At 47.9% G+C, this 17,585-nt stretch overlaps 2 protein-coding genes across 2 annotated transcripts; both read left to right on the top strand.

Annotated features, from left to right (window-relative positions):
• Positions 1-1,089: 1,089 nt before the first annotated feature.
• RHOA (ras homolog family member A) lies at positions 1,090-8,537 on the top strand. The gene is made up of 4 exons (XM_027640228.1): positions 1,090-1,272; positions 4,042-4,162; positions 6,286-6,416; positions 7,268-8,537. Exons 1-4 carry the CDS (start codon positions 1,117-1,119, stop codon positions 7,439-7,441), a joined length of 582 nt encoding a protein of 193 aa, XP_027496029.1. The 5' UTR covers positions 1,090-1,116; the 3' UTR covers positions 7,442-8,537.
• A 3,671-nt stretch (positions 8,538-12,208) lies between these two features.
• GPX1 (glutathione peroxidase 1) lies at positions 12,209-13,182 on the top strand. Its single transcript, XM_027640801.1, has 2 exons — positions 12,209-12,468; positions 12,567-13,182. The coding sequence occupies exons 1-2, from the start codon at positions 12,214-12,216 to the stop codon at positions 12,915-12,917; spliced, it is 606 nt and encodes a 201-aa protein (XP_027496602.1). The 5' UTR covers positions 12,209-12,213; the 3' UTR covers positions 12,918-13,182.
• The last annotated feature ends 4,403 nt before the right edge of the window (positions 13,183-17,585 follow it).

The following is a 17,585-nucleotide window of genomic DNA, read 5'->3' on the forward strand; positions in this document are numbered from 1 at the left end:
TCACAGGGGTGCTCTCTCTGTGGTGTTTTGGTCATGCAGTCATAGGTATTGTGGTGGCGTTGCTGTTTGCTCCATTTCCAGGAAGCTTCACAGGATGACTAAGCGGCTTCCCCTGGAGTGCCTTTATGTTATGGAGAAGAAAGTAGTTATGGTTCTGTCCTCATTCCAGTCCCCTGTAGCCAGGCCACTCCCTAAATCTCTGGCTTGTTCCAGCATTGGTCACAAGTAAGTGCCTGGAGAAAAGAAAGAAGAGAGCAGGCACATATATAGTGCTGGTTTTGTTTGATTTGCCAGATCCAACACAAACATCCCCTTCAGTCTCACCCTGATTCTTGGCTTTCCTTAAACCTTTAAAGCTTCCATACTATCTTCTAAAGGTCAAAGTTGCTTGTGACAAGGTCATGGATGTACAAATTGACCCATTGCACAGCAGAGATCTGTGTGGAGCATCACAGGGGTCTCCCCTTCTGTGTCCCCCCTTTTCTTACTGCAAGCTGGTAGCAGGCTGGATTAACCTGGTAGCAGCAATGGGAAAGTGGGTTGAGGAGTGAGATGTGCCCTGCCCAGATCCTTTGCAGTGTGGTGGTTGGAATCTGAGGAACGGGCTGGCTGCCTCAAGATCCTGCTGTTGGTGCTCTGAGGTGGCAGCAGGTGCTCCTCAGTCCAGCTGACTGGCACTTTGTAGTTAAGGCAACTCAGTGTGACAAGAAGAGGTTCCTGCCCTTGAATCGAAGCATCTCATATTTGAGTGCCTGGAATACACTTTTGAGAAGGTGCTCTCAGACAGTGCTGCTCACTCACTTGCTTTCTCTGGGTGTTCCTCTCTTAACCTTTAGAACAGATCAATAAATGCTTAACCAGACCCATCTCCTCTCCTTTCTATTATTTTTGCACCTGGTGGCTTATCAGTGTGTTGACAAGTTCTGGGGAATGTTTTTTCTTAAAAGGATGGGAATTTGAACTCACTCGAGATATCTGTCTGCACCTCTGACAGACATGTAGAGCGGATTTAAAAGTTCTCATTAATTGAAAACTTAGTGGTTATTAATTATTAGCAGCATCTCAGTGAAAAGCTGTAGCGGTTGAATTAATAAGTTGTCATTTTGTTTTTCAGCTATGGCAGCCATTCGAAAAAAGCTGGTTATAGTGGGAGATGGTGCCTGTGGAAAGACCTGTCTGCTGATTGTATTTAGCAAAGACCAGTTCCCTGAAGTTTATGTTCCCACTGTCTTTGAAAACTACGTAGCAGATATTGAAGTGGATGGAAAGCAGGTATGTGAACCCCTCTGTATGAACTTGTGTTTGTTCAGAATAGCGTGGAGATCTCCGTGCTTCTTTAATGAGTTGTTTAATAAGTACGTGTGAGTAGTTCTTATGCTGTAAATATATTTTTCAGTATTAAGCATGTTCCTGTGGAAAAAAATATTTGCCTTGCTAGAACCTGCTCGTATCCAATGTGTGTTTAACAACCTGCTTCTAACCTTACACAAAACGAGGTTCTAAAAGTCACATAGTTAGTCCAAGTAGAGCGTTGCAGCAGGTGGGAGGGGATGGAGCAATTCAAAGACATGCTGAGAACCCAGGGCTACTGGCTTTTGGAATGGAGTCCCTCCTTTGATAGGGACCTACCTGGATTAACAAAGACTAACTCCTGGAGAGTCTTTTATTTCATGCTCACTCCTGGCAACGTGCAGGATCCTTTTGAGAACAGAAGACTGACAGGCTTCAAAGGTGGTTGATATTTGTAGTGTACATCAACATCATCTGTCCTGCACAATTCTTAGCAGCCAGGCATACCCAGGGCTCACTGAGCCTCATCTTTAGTTTGTACTTCAGTAAATTAATCATTAAAATATTTCATTTTAGTTTTAAATATTTTGAAAATTGGTTTTCAATTTGTGGAGCTCTCAAGTCCTTTTGTTTACCAAACAAGGACACAAGCCAGACACCTGCTCCAAGAGGCAGCTGCCAGGCTGCTCTCTGACCCCCGAGTGGGTTGCCTTCTGCACTTACACGTCAGCAAGGTGCTGGGTGATGTGTAAAATTGTCACTTTCCAGGATACTCTGGAAGCACACAAAGCAGAAAGGTTTGCAGCTTGAAAGCTCAGCTATTTCCAAACCCTCTGAGGCAGCCACAGCCTGTGTCTGTTTTGTTCCTGTAACCACACAGAGCTGACTCGGTGCCGTGGATCTGCAGGTCAGGCGTGTGGCAGGATTGGTGCTGAGCTTCCCTGTGTCCTCTCTTGCTGTGACATGTGCCTTTGCTCTGGGTTCAGGTACAGCCAGAACATCTTTCAGTCCATTCTAGTTCAGATGCAGTGACTGATGGATTGAAACTGCTCAGTTTTGATCCTCATTGGAGCAAAAAAGTTTTTTGGGCTACTTTGGGGCTTATGTTACATTTGATTTCCTGCTGTTACAGGGATGGGTTTCTTGTGGGTTTAGTCTTGGTAGTTCATGCTAGCTGATCTTATCTCTCCCATAATATATATTGGTAAAAGAAAATTTACTTTTAGACTAATGTTAGAACATGTCTTTTTCCCCAAGTGACAGTTTCTACAGTTTCTATATTGTATCTTAGACTCTAAGGAGTATTGTTTAAAACATGTATGAGATCCATTTCTCTCTTATCACTGAATCAAACTTCCTCATTCCCTTCTGCCTGAATCTCTGCATCTCTGAATGAGTGAACAGGGAGTCATGCCCTATCAGCAGTCATGCCTATATGCAGCCAGTAGCTAAAGAAAAATTACATGAGCAGCTTGAGCAGTGTCAGCTGATTTTATTTTTGTAACTAGAGGATATATTTTATCCAAGGACTTTGTCTTCAGAAAACTTGATTACAGAGGTTTATAGGAGAGCAGTGCTGAAGCCTGTTCTGTTTGCCAGCCACTTACCTCTGTTTTCCTAGAAGAGCATTTACCAGAAATGTCCGGAAGTCACATGAAGACAAAAAGGAGATGTGTTTTTTTAGGTAGAGCAAAGGAAACGATTCCAGTGTCATGAGAGGGAACCCTCAACAGACAGCTCTCTAAAAAATATAAACATTTGCCACAGAATTCACATCTGCAAGTGCAGAAGTGACTCTGAGAGGAGGAGTGTTTCTGACAGAAGTACAGAAGGTTATTTTTGTATATGTGCTCAACTTAAGGCTTTGTCTCTTCACAATTTAACTAAACAGTTGCACTGCACATTCAGGCTCACATTTGTGTTCCAGTTCTGCCCATCTGTCTTTATCTGAGCTGCTGTGGACTTTTTTCCTGGAGTTTTTGAACATAAGAGTTTAAAAAAGAAGGAACCCACTCCTTTGCGAAGGCAGACTCATCGGAGAATCTCAAGCTAGAGTATGCCTCAAGAGCTTGATTATAGTTTTTAAATTTCCTGGATTAAATGTTGGCTAATTCCTTCTATAGTTTTAAACAATCCTATGGTGGGTGTGTACTCCCCAGGCCCTAGCATAAGTAGAAATATTCAGAACATTAGGTACTGTACTTTCTTCTTAGTAACCGGAAGCTTTGCACACAAATCAGGTTTGTTTCAAAGCAAATTACAAGTGTACATTTGTGCTGTGATGGAGTTGTAATGAATTTGTGCACAAATAAGTACAATCTTAACATTTCTTAGTCACTACAGGTTCCAGCTGTAACCCATTGAAATGTGCATAATCCTAAAAAGTATATATTTAGTCCACTTTCACTGCAAACTGGTGTTTCCGGGATGCTTGTCAGAGATTACCAGCCCTTTGGAGCTGATTCACTTTGATTCTTCTGTCTTGCTTTTCTGCTGGTAGTTTTAACCTCCATTCAAAGAATTGACACTGGTCATGGATATAAAGAAAAATCTCATAAGCTGCAATAAATTGATTTTTGGGGTTACGGAATGTAAAATTCCTCACAGTTCTCCTGTCAAAGTGGTTCGTCCCATTGTCTCCTCCTTTTGAGTGGCGTTGACTGAAATATTTTATCCACTCCTGTTTGGTAACTGGCTTCTGAATCAGAACATCCCTGGTGATCTGACTAGCTCCTTATGTTTATTTTGCAGGTTGAGTTGGCTTTGTGGGATACAGCAGGACAGGAAGATTATGATCGACTTAGACCGCTTTCTTATCCAGATACTGATGTTATACTTATGTGTTTTTCAATTGATAGTCCTGATAGTTTAGGTAAGTAGATCACTCACTGAGTTGGAACCACTTCTCTGTATCACTGTATTCCCCTTGGAAATCATGCTGTAGAATATATTTTCACTTGAGAGCCTTCCTAGTTCCAGAATTGGGGCTGGTTTGAGTGTACAGTTGTCAGACATAGGACCTTAAAGGAACCTGTGTTCTTCAGCAGCACTGAGGGTCATGAGAGCCACAGCACACTCTGTGTTTGCCAGGGCTCTGCTGCCTAATTTGAGCCACTCTTAGCAGGGGGGGCAGCTCCCCTAGGTCAGCACCCCAGCCCAGCTGTGTGCCTGTCCCTTGGAGGGGCTGCCTTGGGGACCCCCAGCACACAAAGGCTGCAGCTACACTCTGCTGTGTCCAGGAGCCCTGTGAGTACAGAAAGGGACCGCTGAGGGGCATGGCCCTTCCAGGTTTTAATTTTACTTCTTTTTTAATTTCTCTTTGGAAGTTGTAGGTTCTTACACACTCAAGACCACACTGTATCCAGGAAAATGGAGTAACTTTCTTTCTATGTAAATGGGAGAACTAGCTTTGTGTTTTCTTCCCTTCCACCCTCCCTCCCGCATTTGTTCAAGCTTGAAATACTGTGAGTTATTGGTCCCAAATAACCCCGGGGTTTTCGCTCTTTGTTTTGTGAGTTAAAAACATGGGCTAGAGCTGCACTGGAGGGGGCTCTCTCATGGGTAGAAATGATCAGGGACTGGAGATTTACACTCTCCTAGTCTGCTTTCAAGGGATGGAGATTTCCATCTGCTTGTGATGGAGAAAAGAGGAAGAGTTGCCTGATTTATGACTTCTGAGCTCTAAAAACAGTACATTTCAAAAGTGTGTATTTGATGGACACCTCTTCTGTGTGCAGTCCAAGTCTTCACTGATTGATATATAAATCTAATTTGTAGATGTTGATGTACTCGATCTTGCAAAGATGTTTTTGAAAAGGATAAGGAGCAGGAGATAGAGATACTCTCATTTCTAAGACTCAGCATCTCTGGAACTTTGATTTCTGTCCCTTTAAAATGGTAATTACTCCATCCGTCCAGTGTAGTCTGCTAAACAAATACATGGTGGTAGCATTTTTTCAAAGAAGTAAGTTTCTGTAAAAATTTTCTTTCCTCTCCTCCCTTCCTGCTCACCAGTATCCCAGGGTCCCTGGGAGCAGTGAAGCTTTTCAGCTGTGCAGTGTCTAAAGGCCAGCACACCTGAGCACTGCAGGTGCAGCTGCAGAATTGGTGATTTGGCTGTAGAGCAAAAACTGGCTTCAAAATCCTTAAGTTGTTCTTTCAAGCAAGAAAATATACCATAATACATAATAGTGAATGTCTGTTCAAAAGCTGAATGGAATTTCATGAAGATAAAATGGGGTTACACAGCCTGCAGATACATCCACAGGTGAATCTCAAATGTCTGAGAGCTTCTGAAAGCAAAGCCAGATGTTTTGGGCTGTTCAGCACTTCCTGCTCTATACAATTTATCAAAGTTTTGGTTTCAAAAGCCCTTAAATCATCCTTCCATTAAAAAAAATAAAGTCATGGAGGGCCGTGAGGAGGAGGAGGAGAAGGTTTCTTGTATATGAGCACAAATTCATTTGCTACAGGTAGGGAGAAATGGCAGATTGGAAATGAGTTACACAAAGCATTTGGTTCTGTATATCTGTAATTAGTGTGTGGAACATTTCTGCTACAGTTAATGGCAGAGTTGGGAGCGGTTGTTTGATGTTGCTTTATAAAAAGAAGTGAAGTTAAGTCTTAGGCTTCAGTGTTGCACCCATCTTTAGCTTCTGGAGATGAATAAAATGTTTCTCTTGTAGCAAAATATTCCATAACTTTCTACTTCAGAATTCTTCTTCATGCTGTTCTTTGCAGTCTCTATGCTAACCCTTGCCAGGTATCTACTGAGAAATGTAGAGAAGCCAAGAGGTTGTGTGCCTTCAAATTACCACAGACAGGCTTGGTTTTTTGGCAATACCAGAACCGTCTATTTGCTTCCCATGTTAAGAGTAAAAAAAAAAGGGCATTGGTGTGGATTAGCAAGATACAACCACTCAGGTAAAAGCTTCAAAAAAAAACCTCCCCAGAAGTGGGTTTTAGTACAGTCATACTTCTATTTATTTCTTTCAGAAAACATCCCAGAGAAATGGACCCCAGAGGTGAAGCATTTCTGCCCCAACGTGCCTATCATCTTGGTAGGAAACAAGAAGGACCTGAGGAATGACGAGCACACAAGACGAGAGCTGGCCAAAATGAAGCAGGCAGGTTCCTTTGGGAGTCTTACAATAAAGGGAAGACATGTGGTGGTTGTAGCAGAGCATTAAACAGGCACCCACAGCTGGCTGTCAGCTGCTGTGGGCTGTGTGATCAACACCTGCCCATGGCAGACACCACGAGTATCTATTGCCTTTAACTGAGTGTCTCTTTTTTCCTATTTGGAGATGTAATTTTTAGAGAAGGCATCCTCAGCAATGAGAATGGCTGTATGGGGTTACTGACAGTCAGCTGCTCTCCGCTGCAGAGCTGGATCCCTGAGGTAGAAAGGAATTAATTAGGAGATGATCAGCACATCAGAGCAGGCACTCTGAAGCTGTTCTTTATTTGGTGTGTTTAGGATCTGAAAGGAAATGGTTTTATTGGTGGGTGTTCCGAGGTGATAACCACAGGTGCTGTAGCTCATTCCGGAGCCTATCACTAGGTTTCATTTTCAGATTGAGCCTGAAACCCCCAGCTTGGGAATGGGACTGCAGATATTCTGCTCTGTCCTGGAATTTTTGCTCCTGTAGCATAATATTTGAGGTTCTTATACAAAGACTGAGGCATTAATTTTGGGATTTGTTCATAGGGTTTTTTACAGTTGTAGTGAAGAATTGCATAAATGTTTCCTCAGAAATAAGCAATCATTTGCTCAAGTTGCAAAGGGTCTTACAGCCTTCAGGCTTAGAGGTGTCAGAAAACTGATCATGTCCTCAGGCATTGGATTCTTGACTATCCAGTTAATTATGAGCATTGAACCCAGAAATTCCTTTGCATTTGTTGGGAAGCTGGGTGGGAAAAGGAGGATCGGTGTGGGTTTGGATTGACCTCACCTGCTGGTTTTGTGCTGTTTCAGGAGCCTGTCAAGCCCGAGGAAGGCCGGGATATGGCAAACCGCATTGGTGCATTCGGGTACATGGAGTGTTCGGCAAAGACCAAAGACGGTGTGAGGGAGGTGTTTGAAATGGCCACTAGAGCTGCTTTGCAAGCCCGGCGTGGCAAGAAAAAGTCCGGGTGCCTTCTCTTATAAAGTGTGGCCAGAGGAAGATGGCCAAAGCAGCACCCTGCACTTGAGTAATTTTGAAGTGCTGTTTATTAATCTTAGTGTATGATTACTGGCCTTTTTCATTATCTATAATTTACTTAAGAGATTTAAAAATCGAGTCATCTTGCTACCAGTATTTAGAAGCCAACCATGATTTTTATAACAATCTGCATCAAATTCATCTGTGCACCCAAGGTTAACCTCAACATTCCTCTAACAAACCTTTTCTGCACTCACAGGATATGCCAGGCGCTAATTGAAGACAATTCTCTATCTTCTTTCTTCTCTCTAGAAAGAGAAAAAGCTGTCAACACAGAGGATTGGTCTGTAACTACTTTATAACTAACGTCCTATTCTAATTGAGTACAACAGTTACAAGGCTGTATGGAATCGAGCGTAGCTTCAGTGCTATCACATTTAGGAAGATCTGATTTTCATGGCTCGGTGGTGTAAAAACATGAGTTTGAAAATGTGATCACTCTGAAATGACCAAGTCCCATTCAGCTAAGGAAAAGTGAGGGTTCTGTGGTTTCATGTTAGTTACCTTTTAGTTACTGTGTAATTAGTGCCAGTTTAAATGTATGTTACCAAAAATAAATCTATTTACCCCAGCTTAGATGTAGTATTTTTTGTATAATTGGATTTCCTAATACTGTTACTTGTAACCTCTGCGTTAAGGTGTTCTGGGTTTTTTAAGAAACTGTATTTGAAAATAAAGTCCGATGGAAAGCAGCTGATCCTCTTCCCCGTTCATTTGTAAGAGTCTGACCCATTCGAATGATTTGAGTGGTCTGCACACCCAGGAGGAGTTTTTTCCATGACGTGATGTAGGGATGAGAAAAGAGCCTGCTCACACTCAAAGCTTCTGAACTGTTCAGTTGCCTTAAATTCATTGCTGGACCCAGTTTCAAAACTTTAAAAAAAAAAAAAAAAGAAACTTTTTGTGTAAGTTTGGTTACCATGTAGTGATCAGACTCCTAACCTGTGAACTTCTTGCTGTTCTGCAGCCAACTAAACTCTTTCTGTATTTTCATTTTTCCAAGAACTAATAGAATAAAGGCAGTTTTCTAAGCTCCCTGTATCCTGGTGTCTGTATTCCTCACTTTGGGTTTTTGGCCCAGCATCTGACAGCCTGAATCAGAAATACCATTTTTGATACAGCTGTGAGAGGATTCACTGAGCAGTTGCAAGTGCTTTAATACTCATTTTTGTTTCCCAGCAAGTGATACCATCCGCTGCTCATGGTGGTTTCCGAGTGCTGCAGCAGAGCAGAGGTGGAATATCTCACCTGGCCACTGCAGTGAGCAGCAAAGCTTCCCAGGAGCTTTTGATACTCAGACCAGATGAGAGGCCATCAGTTGAGCTGAATTTGTTGGTCCTGAGCACAAGACTAGAGGAGCAGGAGGAGGCTGTGCAGGAGGAAGGGAGGAGCAGTGTTGCTGTGGGAGCATGTGATGGTTTGCAGGTGGTTGGCAAGGTGGTGTTTGCTGAGCTGTTCCATGAGGGATGCCTTGGAGTGCTGCAGCAAGGGCTGGGCTCAAAGTGTAGGCCCTGTGCTGTACTCAGGCTGGAGAGCAGATTGTGCTGCTCCTGGGGGAGAAGTGACAGGGAACAGCAGCAGGCATCTCCACACTCACACTGGGATTTACAGCAGCTGCTGCTGAGCCGAGAGCCTCCACGCTGGGCTGAGCAGGAGGGAGTCCAATTGCTGATGACAGCCCATGTCAGTGAGCACCTGGCTGCATCCCATAATGGCCTACAAAACACCCACATCACTTTTTTTCTTTTTTGGACAGTGTTCCTGATTCCTTTTCCTGCAGTAAAGGAGACACAGACCCAGGCATAGCAGTGCCCAGTACCTCTGGTCCTTGTGCTCCCTGCACAGCCACAAACACCCAGAGTGAGCCTCTGGCCAGCCCGATGGTGTCACCTGCCCCACCCTTCCCTCCTTCCTCTCCTGGGTGTTTGTCCTCCCCCCGTGGGTGACTGGGCTGAACAGAGCAGGAAGTTCACAGCTGCAGCGGGGGCTGCCTGGGAGGATTTCATTCGCTGCCCTGCTGACAAGTTTAGTTACTCACTTGCAGTTCCTTTTTTGGGCGGGGGTGTTGCAGTTGAACAAAACCGGGGCTTTTCAGTCTTGCAGGACAACAGGGTTGCAATTTGCTGTGGTCACAGTTACAGAGCAGCTCTTCAGGGGCCTGGAGTCAGGCCTGCTCCTCAGAGCCAGCTGTGTATCTGTGGATGCACTTCCACCCAGCAGGGACTGTTATCCCACTTTTAAGCTCTTGCTGACCTCCAGCACCATCTGCCTTTGAGGGCTGGCAGCCTGGCTCCCTTTTGGTTCCTGCCACATCTGTCACCTCTGGAAGCCACGTTTTTTTCCGGATGAAACTGAGCTGAGGAGACAGACGGCCAGACCTGACCTGGGAAATGAGAGCTCAGCACTTGTGCAGAGTGATCCAGGCTGGCAAGGGGCAGGGGAAAAGCTGGGAGTGCCAGCCCCCTGAGCAGGGGAGGGAGTTCATCGCCTGAACTGGGGAGATGATGTAAGCAGGAGTTCAGAAGGTGTGGTTTTGTGGCCTTTGTGATTCCTCACTGCTGTTAAACAGCAGTTTTCTGACCTTGTAGGACAACCATCACTTGTCACACACCTCAAAAGGCGTCCCTTGAGTCCATCTAGTCCCTCGGGAGCTTCTGGCACTCCTCTGGCTCCAAGTTCAGCTGGCTCCGCAGAATGTGTCCAGGCACAGGCCATCACTCTGAGCCAACAAGGAAGTTCAGCTCATTCAGTGTTGTCAAACCTCGCTCATCAAAGACAGGAAAGCCCTAACCTGCACTTCTCTGAAAAGGGTAGGGCCCCAGCAGTAAACTCCGTACTTCAGATGAACTCCTCAGGTCCAGACAGGACTGAAGGTGCCAGCCTGAACAAGTATCAAAAGTGGCAGCAGAGATGCCTCTGTGGCCCTGCCCTAGAGGTCACCCCAAAGGGCAATTCCTCTTCTTCAGGAACCCTGGCTTGCTGTGCCCCGGGGGGCAGGTGAGGAGGAGTCTGTGCAGACTGTAACCATCAATTTACTCAAGAAGTCATGTGTCTCTGCTCATCCATCAGCCATTTTTACAGCTCTGATCTCTCTCAGGACACTTGTCATGGCTCATGCCATTGCTGCTGCAACACACTGCAGGTCCCCAAAGATGCAAGACAATCGGGCAAGTCCCCAGAACTTGCCACAACCAGGAAGTGGAACTATTCCAGCTCCCAATTGTGAGGGCAGGTGCCAGAAGTGGCTTAAAGCAAAACCCCCAGACCCTGCAGTCACCTGGGCACCCAGACCAGAGACAGAGCATTGTGTGGTGCCCGTTAGTGACAGCTGGCATTTTGTGACAAGATGCTGCTCCCAAGCATGAAAGAGGCAGACAGCACGGGAAGGGGGGGCCTGAGTGCATCCCCCGTGCGGGGCCCAGGCTGCCTTGGCTGGGAGCCAGGGCTGATAAGCAGCTGTCTGACCTTGGGCTGTTGTGAACGGAGCTCACTTGGCACAGATGCTGGCAGGAGCCTCAGCAGGGGCTCCCTGCTTCCCCCTGGGAGCTGCGCTGGAGCTGAGGCCCTGGCTCTTTGTCCCTGCCAAGCTGTGCTTCCCCTCGGTCCCTGCTGGTCCAACCCATGGACATGGCCTCGAGGCCTGACCCCGGACCTGCCTCTTCATGAGGTGCTCTGGAGGAGGGCAGTGTTTCACAAAGACCCATGGAGGAGGGGCTGGGCCAAGTTGCCTGGTGTGGGCACAGCCTATTTCACTCAGGGCTGCCTTGAATCCATGGGAAAAAAGAGCAGTCATTCCTGTGTGACTTATGGAAGCAGTAAGGCAAGAAATGGAAAAGTCAAGGATAGGAAAAAGCAACCCCTGGCGTTAGAGAGGGAGCCTCCTCCTTTTTATCTAGTGAGGATATAGTAAGCTGTAGCCCTGTATGTAGGCTTTACCAGCCTCAAAGAAGTGGAAAAACTATAGAAGGATACTAGAAGGGAATTTATGGCCCCTCTTGGACACAAACTGAAGATGTTCCTCTCCCCGAAGCCACTCTCAGTAGCAGCAGTGCCCTCGGAGGATGCTGCAGCCCTGGTGCTGTGCTGTCACCACAAAGGCTGGAGCTCCTGGCATCACAGAATCACAGAATCAGCTAGGTTGGAAAAGACCTCTGAAATCATCAAGTCCAACCTTTCACTTAACACCACCTTGCTTCCTAGACCACGGCACTAAGTGCCACATCCACTCTCTTCTTAAATACCTCCAGGGACGGTGAATCCACCACCTCCCTGGGCAGCCCATTCCAACGTTTTGACCGCTCTCCCTGACCAATTTGCGTTTTGCTGCTTTTCCACAGCGTTCCCGAGGAGCTGCGACACTTCCCTGTGGATTCTACATCCACTACCCGTGGACGTAACAAACCACCCCGCTCCGTGCCTTCCAACGCTCAGAGACCCGCCCGAGCCTTTCAGACCCGACACGCCTGGCCCGATTCTCCTTGGGCCTCCTCCATCGGGCGCCGATGCCTCGGACCCAGGGCAGCGCTCGGCAGGGCCGTGCCGGCAGTTCAGGGCGGTGGCGGAGGCGGGTCCCGGTGGCTCAGGGAGGTATCGGAGGCGGGTCCCGGCGGTTCGGGGAGGTATCGGAGGCGGGTCCCGGCGGCTCGGGGGGGTATCGGAGGCGGGTCCCGGCGGCTCGGAGCGGGCCGAGCGCGGCGGCGGGAGCTCAGTGCGGACCATGGCGGCGGCGGGCGCGGGCGGTCGAGCGGCGGGGCTGGCGGCGGGGCTGGCGGGGCTGGTGGCGCGGCCGCTCGGCGCGGCGGAGCCGCTGTCGCTGGGCTCGCTGCGGGGGAAGGTGCTGCTGGTGGTGAACGTGGCGTCGCTCTGAGGCACGACCACCCGCGACTTCCTGCAGCTCAACGAGCTGCAGCAGCGCTACGGGCCCCGCGGGCTCCAGGTGCTCGGCTTCCCCTGCAACCAGTTCGGCCACCAGGTAGGGCGGGAGCGGGGCCGGGGAGCGGGGAGGAGCCGCTCGCCCCATGCGGGCTCTCACGGGCTTTGCGCGGGGCGGGCTTGTTTTTGTTTCCCCAGGAAAATGGCACCAACGATGAGATCCTGCCCATGCTGGAGCACGTTCGTCCTGGCAACGGGTTCAAGCCCAATTTCATCATGTTCGAGAAGTGCGAGGTGAACGGGAAGGACGCGCACCCGCTCTTCACGTTCCTGAAAGAGGCGCTGCCCTTCCCGCACGACGACCCCTCCTCGCTGATGACCAACCCGCAGTACATCATCTGGTCCCCGGTCTGCCGCAACGACATCGCCTGGAACTTCGAGAAGTTCCTCATCGGCCCCGACGGGGTGCCTTTCAAACGCTACAGCCGGCGTTTCGAAACCATCAAGATCCAGGACGACATCGAGCTGCTTCTGCAGAAGGCTCCCTAGAAAGTCCTCTGCCCATTCCCCTCGCTCCCTGCTCCCCTCGCTGTGCACCTGCTTGTTTTTCTCGCAGGGAGCTGCTGCTCTGGCAGAAATCCCAATGTCTCGTGCAGGTTTTGCTTATGATGGTGCATCTTCCAAATCTTTGAAGTGTACTTGATGTTTTCAAAAGTTGCACGGGAATGTTTGGGAAGCTAAGCCAGGGCAAGCAGCTGTGAATCTCAGTACCTTACTGTGATTCTCTGAATAAAAAAATGTGTACTTTCTTTAAGGCTGTGGCTTGATAAATCTGGGTGAATTGGGTGAAACGTGGTGGGTGCTTTAGCTGTTCATCAGCCTGTGTGGGTGCTCACAGACTCAGAGCACTCGAGTGTGGTGGTGCAGTCAGGCCGAGGGCAGCGTGATGGGCAAACAACCTTCATGAACTCTGCAAGCTGTGAACCAGAGTCTGCCCCATGTGTAGCGAGCCTGGCAGAGCGGGAGGGTGGCATGGAACAGACAGACCTCACCCCACTGCTTACTGGACCTCCCTCAGGGCTTCCCTGCAGAGGGAACATGCTGGCACATGGCCAGGAGGTGATTTTACACTGACAAGTTCCCAGCGTAGCTACCAGCAACAGGCTGCAACACGTTGGTAACTGTTGGGGCAGGGAGATGAGTGATCCTGCAGTATGGGCTGGGGTAAGAAGAGCCTGTTGGCCAAGGCCCATCTTGTTATCTGCCCTCTGTTAGCGGGGGCACCTAGAACAGGAGCAGCACCTGCTGTTGTTGCTGCACCTCCCCTTGTCCCAGAGCCACTGCACCCTCACTGCCTTAGTGTCTCCTGGCTTTGTGGCCTTTTGCACTGCTGGTAGCCCAACATGGATCCCTACATACTAGCTCAGTCCTATATGAAACCTGAATCCCCTTTGTGCATCCCCAACACCTTGCAGTGCAGGAATCACACAAATAACCAGTTCTGTCCCATTCCCAGTACAATACCAGCCCATTCAGCCACTTCTCCCACGGAACTGTGCCTTGCCTTGGAGTGTCCTTGTTGCCCTTTGGGCATGGGAAGTGCATGTGACACTCCAAGTGCAGGTCTGTCAGGGTTCATGAAATATTTTCTCTTTTTTACTCCTTCCCTAACACTTTTTTGACTCCTGGCAACCATGCAGCTGACAAGTATTTCATGGAGTTGCTACAATTGGACTTGATAATCTTAGAGGTATTTTCCAACCTTAATGATTCTATGATTCAATAATAATTCTGACATGTTGTCCCTGCACAGTAATCCTGGTTTTATAGGCTGCTGCTGAATGGCTGGAATTAGGATTGGTTTTCCCTGAAAAACTGTGAGCCTGTGCCAAATTTTACCCACTGTCCTTCTGCCCAGTGGCTCAGGTCCTTCTGCAGGGACATTTTCACTCCTTAAATGGCTCTGTGAGCACATTTTCATTACAAGCCACTCCTCACAAGGCCTCATAGCACTGATATAAACTTGGTGTGGGACTGAGGAGTCCTAACCCAGACTAGAAACTTGGGCTCTCAAAGCATTAGTTTTCATAATAAAAACATTTGAGATTTGAGGGTTTGGGTTTTTTTTTTCCTGTTTGTAGCTTCTCACTTCACAAATTCACCAGCTGCTTTGTTACTGTACCTACATCCAAGGCTCTCTCAAGGCTGAGGAGAGACTGGGGCAGATCCGCCAGTTGGCTCCGCTCTGTACCCCTGAGTCATTGAGCTTTGAATTCAGATTGCACAATCCTCACCGGGCTATTTCTTAACTCCCAGCGCAGCTTTGTAGAAAAAAACAGGATGTTTTCAGCAGCTATTTCAACTTTGGAGCAGATGATATATGGTTTAGGGGATTATTTTTTCAGTTAAGTCTACTTCCCTCATTAATGCAGGATGTTGAAATACGTGGAGAGCCCAGGGCCTCTCAGCAGGAGCTCACGGCACCGAAAAATCTTTCTAAACGTGAGCTGTGGCACTTCCTCAATCCTGACTCACCAAACTCGAGCCATTTGAGTGGGGCCTCCTTTGCTCTGCCAGTTCCTCACCAGGCTCTGACTGAGCCCCACTGCCACAGGGAGCACACCCCAACACCTGCTGCTGTTCCACCCTGCCAAAAAGGGCCTCTGGCTGACCCTGCTGGTCAGAAAGGCACTTTACACTGTGCTTATTCAGGCCAAGGGATTTATTTACCTTCTGGCTCTAGGGGCTGTGCGAGCAGAAAAACAAAGCAACAGCTCCAGAACGGATCCAGTCGTGCCAGCAAGCAGCACAGTGAAGTGATTCCAGGACAAAAATCAGCCATGCTAGCAGGAAAATGAACCTTCCCAGTGTAAGCACACCAGCAGGAGCTCTGCAGTGTGGATGAAAACCACCCAGCCTTGTTATTCCCTGGCACGTTTCACATTCCCTGGAATAGCTGGCTCTGGGCTCCAGTGGGCTGTGGTGCAAAGGGCATGGGCTGGAGCCCTCTGGCAGTGACAGGGCAGCTGAGCACGGCCCCCACACAGGATCTCGCATCCAAACCTTGGTTGGTGTCGTGACCAGAGGGGATGAAGATGTTTCACTACAGGGAGCAGCTCTGTGCTGAGGGGAGACATGAATAATCCCAGGTGATTCCACAGGGATTATAAACCAGCCCAGTTCTATTTCTGTAATTTCTGTAATTTCAGAGAGAAACAGACTGACTCAGAGGGAAACCTTAAAATAAACACTACCTTAGCACACTTGGGTGCTTCCCTGGCTTGAGGATGTTGTCCTTTAAAAATCTCCCATCTGTCAAATCTATATTCCTACACTATTTTTCGCTCTTTCTACACTTTCATTGCAAGCAGCTAATCCCTCTGCCAGTATTCCCCTGCTTTTCCATTCCTCTACCCATCAGAGTTCCATATATTCTCTCCTTTCTAGAAAGTGTTTGCCCCCTCTCCTCTCCCCTCCAAATGATTCCCTCCCCCCTTTAGCTGCTGGTAGTTGCCACCAACTTCTTAAATCTTTAAAGAAGTTCAGATATTTGAAGCTGTCAGGAGTGTTAACTAGTTCCAAGGAAAATTATTCTTCCGGCCTCCACCTCTCTCTCCCACATTCCCTAGTGTTCTGCCCACCAAACCCTGTCCCATCTCCTGAAATCCTGGCTGGTGAGATGTGGTGTTCAGAAGTGTCTTCTGAACAGGAATGCTGGAGTCTGAGACCATTCTTACTCAGCCTCTTCAAGGTTCTTTCAGCTATTTAGAATCCCTTTCTCTTCCTGCTGAGCTTTGTTGCACCCAGTAACTTTTAAGACAGCTTTCAGTCACCCTGTTTGATCATTGCCATTGTAAGGCACTTAGGAAACACCTGCTTCCAGCTGTGTGTCACTTGAGAGGGCTTTGCTCCTGTCAGTGCCACTCTTGCAGCCATCGGGTTCAGCTGGAGGAAAGAGCAGGAAGTCAAATGGCTGAAGGTGCTTGAGGAGAATGGAGACATCCCTGTCTACAGTGAAACTGTAACAATATAATTTCCTTGTTCTGAATTAGAAAGGTCTGAATGAAACCATTTAATTGTTTACCACACTTTCTTTGAGGAGCACGTAATTCATTAGCAGAGTGAGGTCAGCCATGTAAGCACTATCTCAGAATAGCTGACTCATTCTAAAAACACACCCACCCTTGCCATAACAGGGTGTGTTAGAGCCCAAAGGGGCCGGTCCTCTGAGGAAAACTGGAATAAGTAACACTTAACACTTACTGGAAGGAGAAAATGGTCTTGTCAGTGTTAAGTAAACTGACTTGCCCTACTCTCAGAAAGATAAGAGCCCTTTATCGTGTTACTCCACAGCTGCAGCACTGCCCAGCTTGCTGGCAGGAGGCAGAGCCCACCTGCCCATGGTGCTACCAGAACTCTCCCGGTGCAGGCAGTCACAGCCTCAGCACATCACCCCTGCCTCTTTTTTTTTTTTTTTTTTCCATAAGGTGAATGGATTTCTTTGGGGTATCAGTTTAAGGCATGTTTCAAAGTCTGAATCGTCATTCCCAATTCTCCCACTTCTCAAGGACAGGCTCCCTGAACAGCACAGGATGGGCTACTTGAGGGACAAATGCCTGAAGTTTTCTCCTGAGACACTTTCAAAATCTCTGAGCTCTCCCCAGCCAGTTACTCAGACCTGTTCTCCTGTTTACTGCCGTCATAATTTGAAGTCCCCTTCCCTAACCCATACCCTGACCAGTGTGCTCCCTAACGAGGAGAGAAAGTGGAGCCACAGTCCACCCAAAGAGTTTCTGCCACCTGCTTTAACAGAGGCCGCCCCGGGAGAGAGAAGCATAAAATATTTATGAAGAACGGGGTTTAATCTTCAAAGCCTGTGGAAAACACTGAGCCATAGCTCAGGGAGAAGACTCTTGGTGAGAAAGTGAAGCACAAGGTGTCTGGAGCCCAGAGCAGCAGGCTGGCAATAGGTCTGGTGAATGATGGTGAAACAAAGAATTCACTCAACACCGAGACTGTTAAGTTTCTCAGGCAAGCTAAGCAAAAATATTTAACAGTGATAACAGCCCCTTTCACTGGGTTGGTGCTACTGCAGAGACAGAAGGGAACAGTGTGTTGGCAGGTGTGTCTTTATTTGAAGCACTTGAAGAGGCTGCCCCGAGAACGACCCTGCTCGGGGACAAGACCCCTCCCCGCGGGCTGAGTCCCGCAGCGCCC

Source organism: Corapipo altera, unplaced genomic scaffold (assembly GCF_003945725.1).
Source record: "Corapipo altera isolate COAL_440 unplaced genomic scaffold, ASM394572v1 55, whole genome shotgun sequence".
Lineage (NCBI taxonomy): Eukaryota > Metazoa > Chordata > Aves > Passeriformes > Pipridae > Corapipo > Corapipo altera.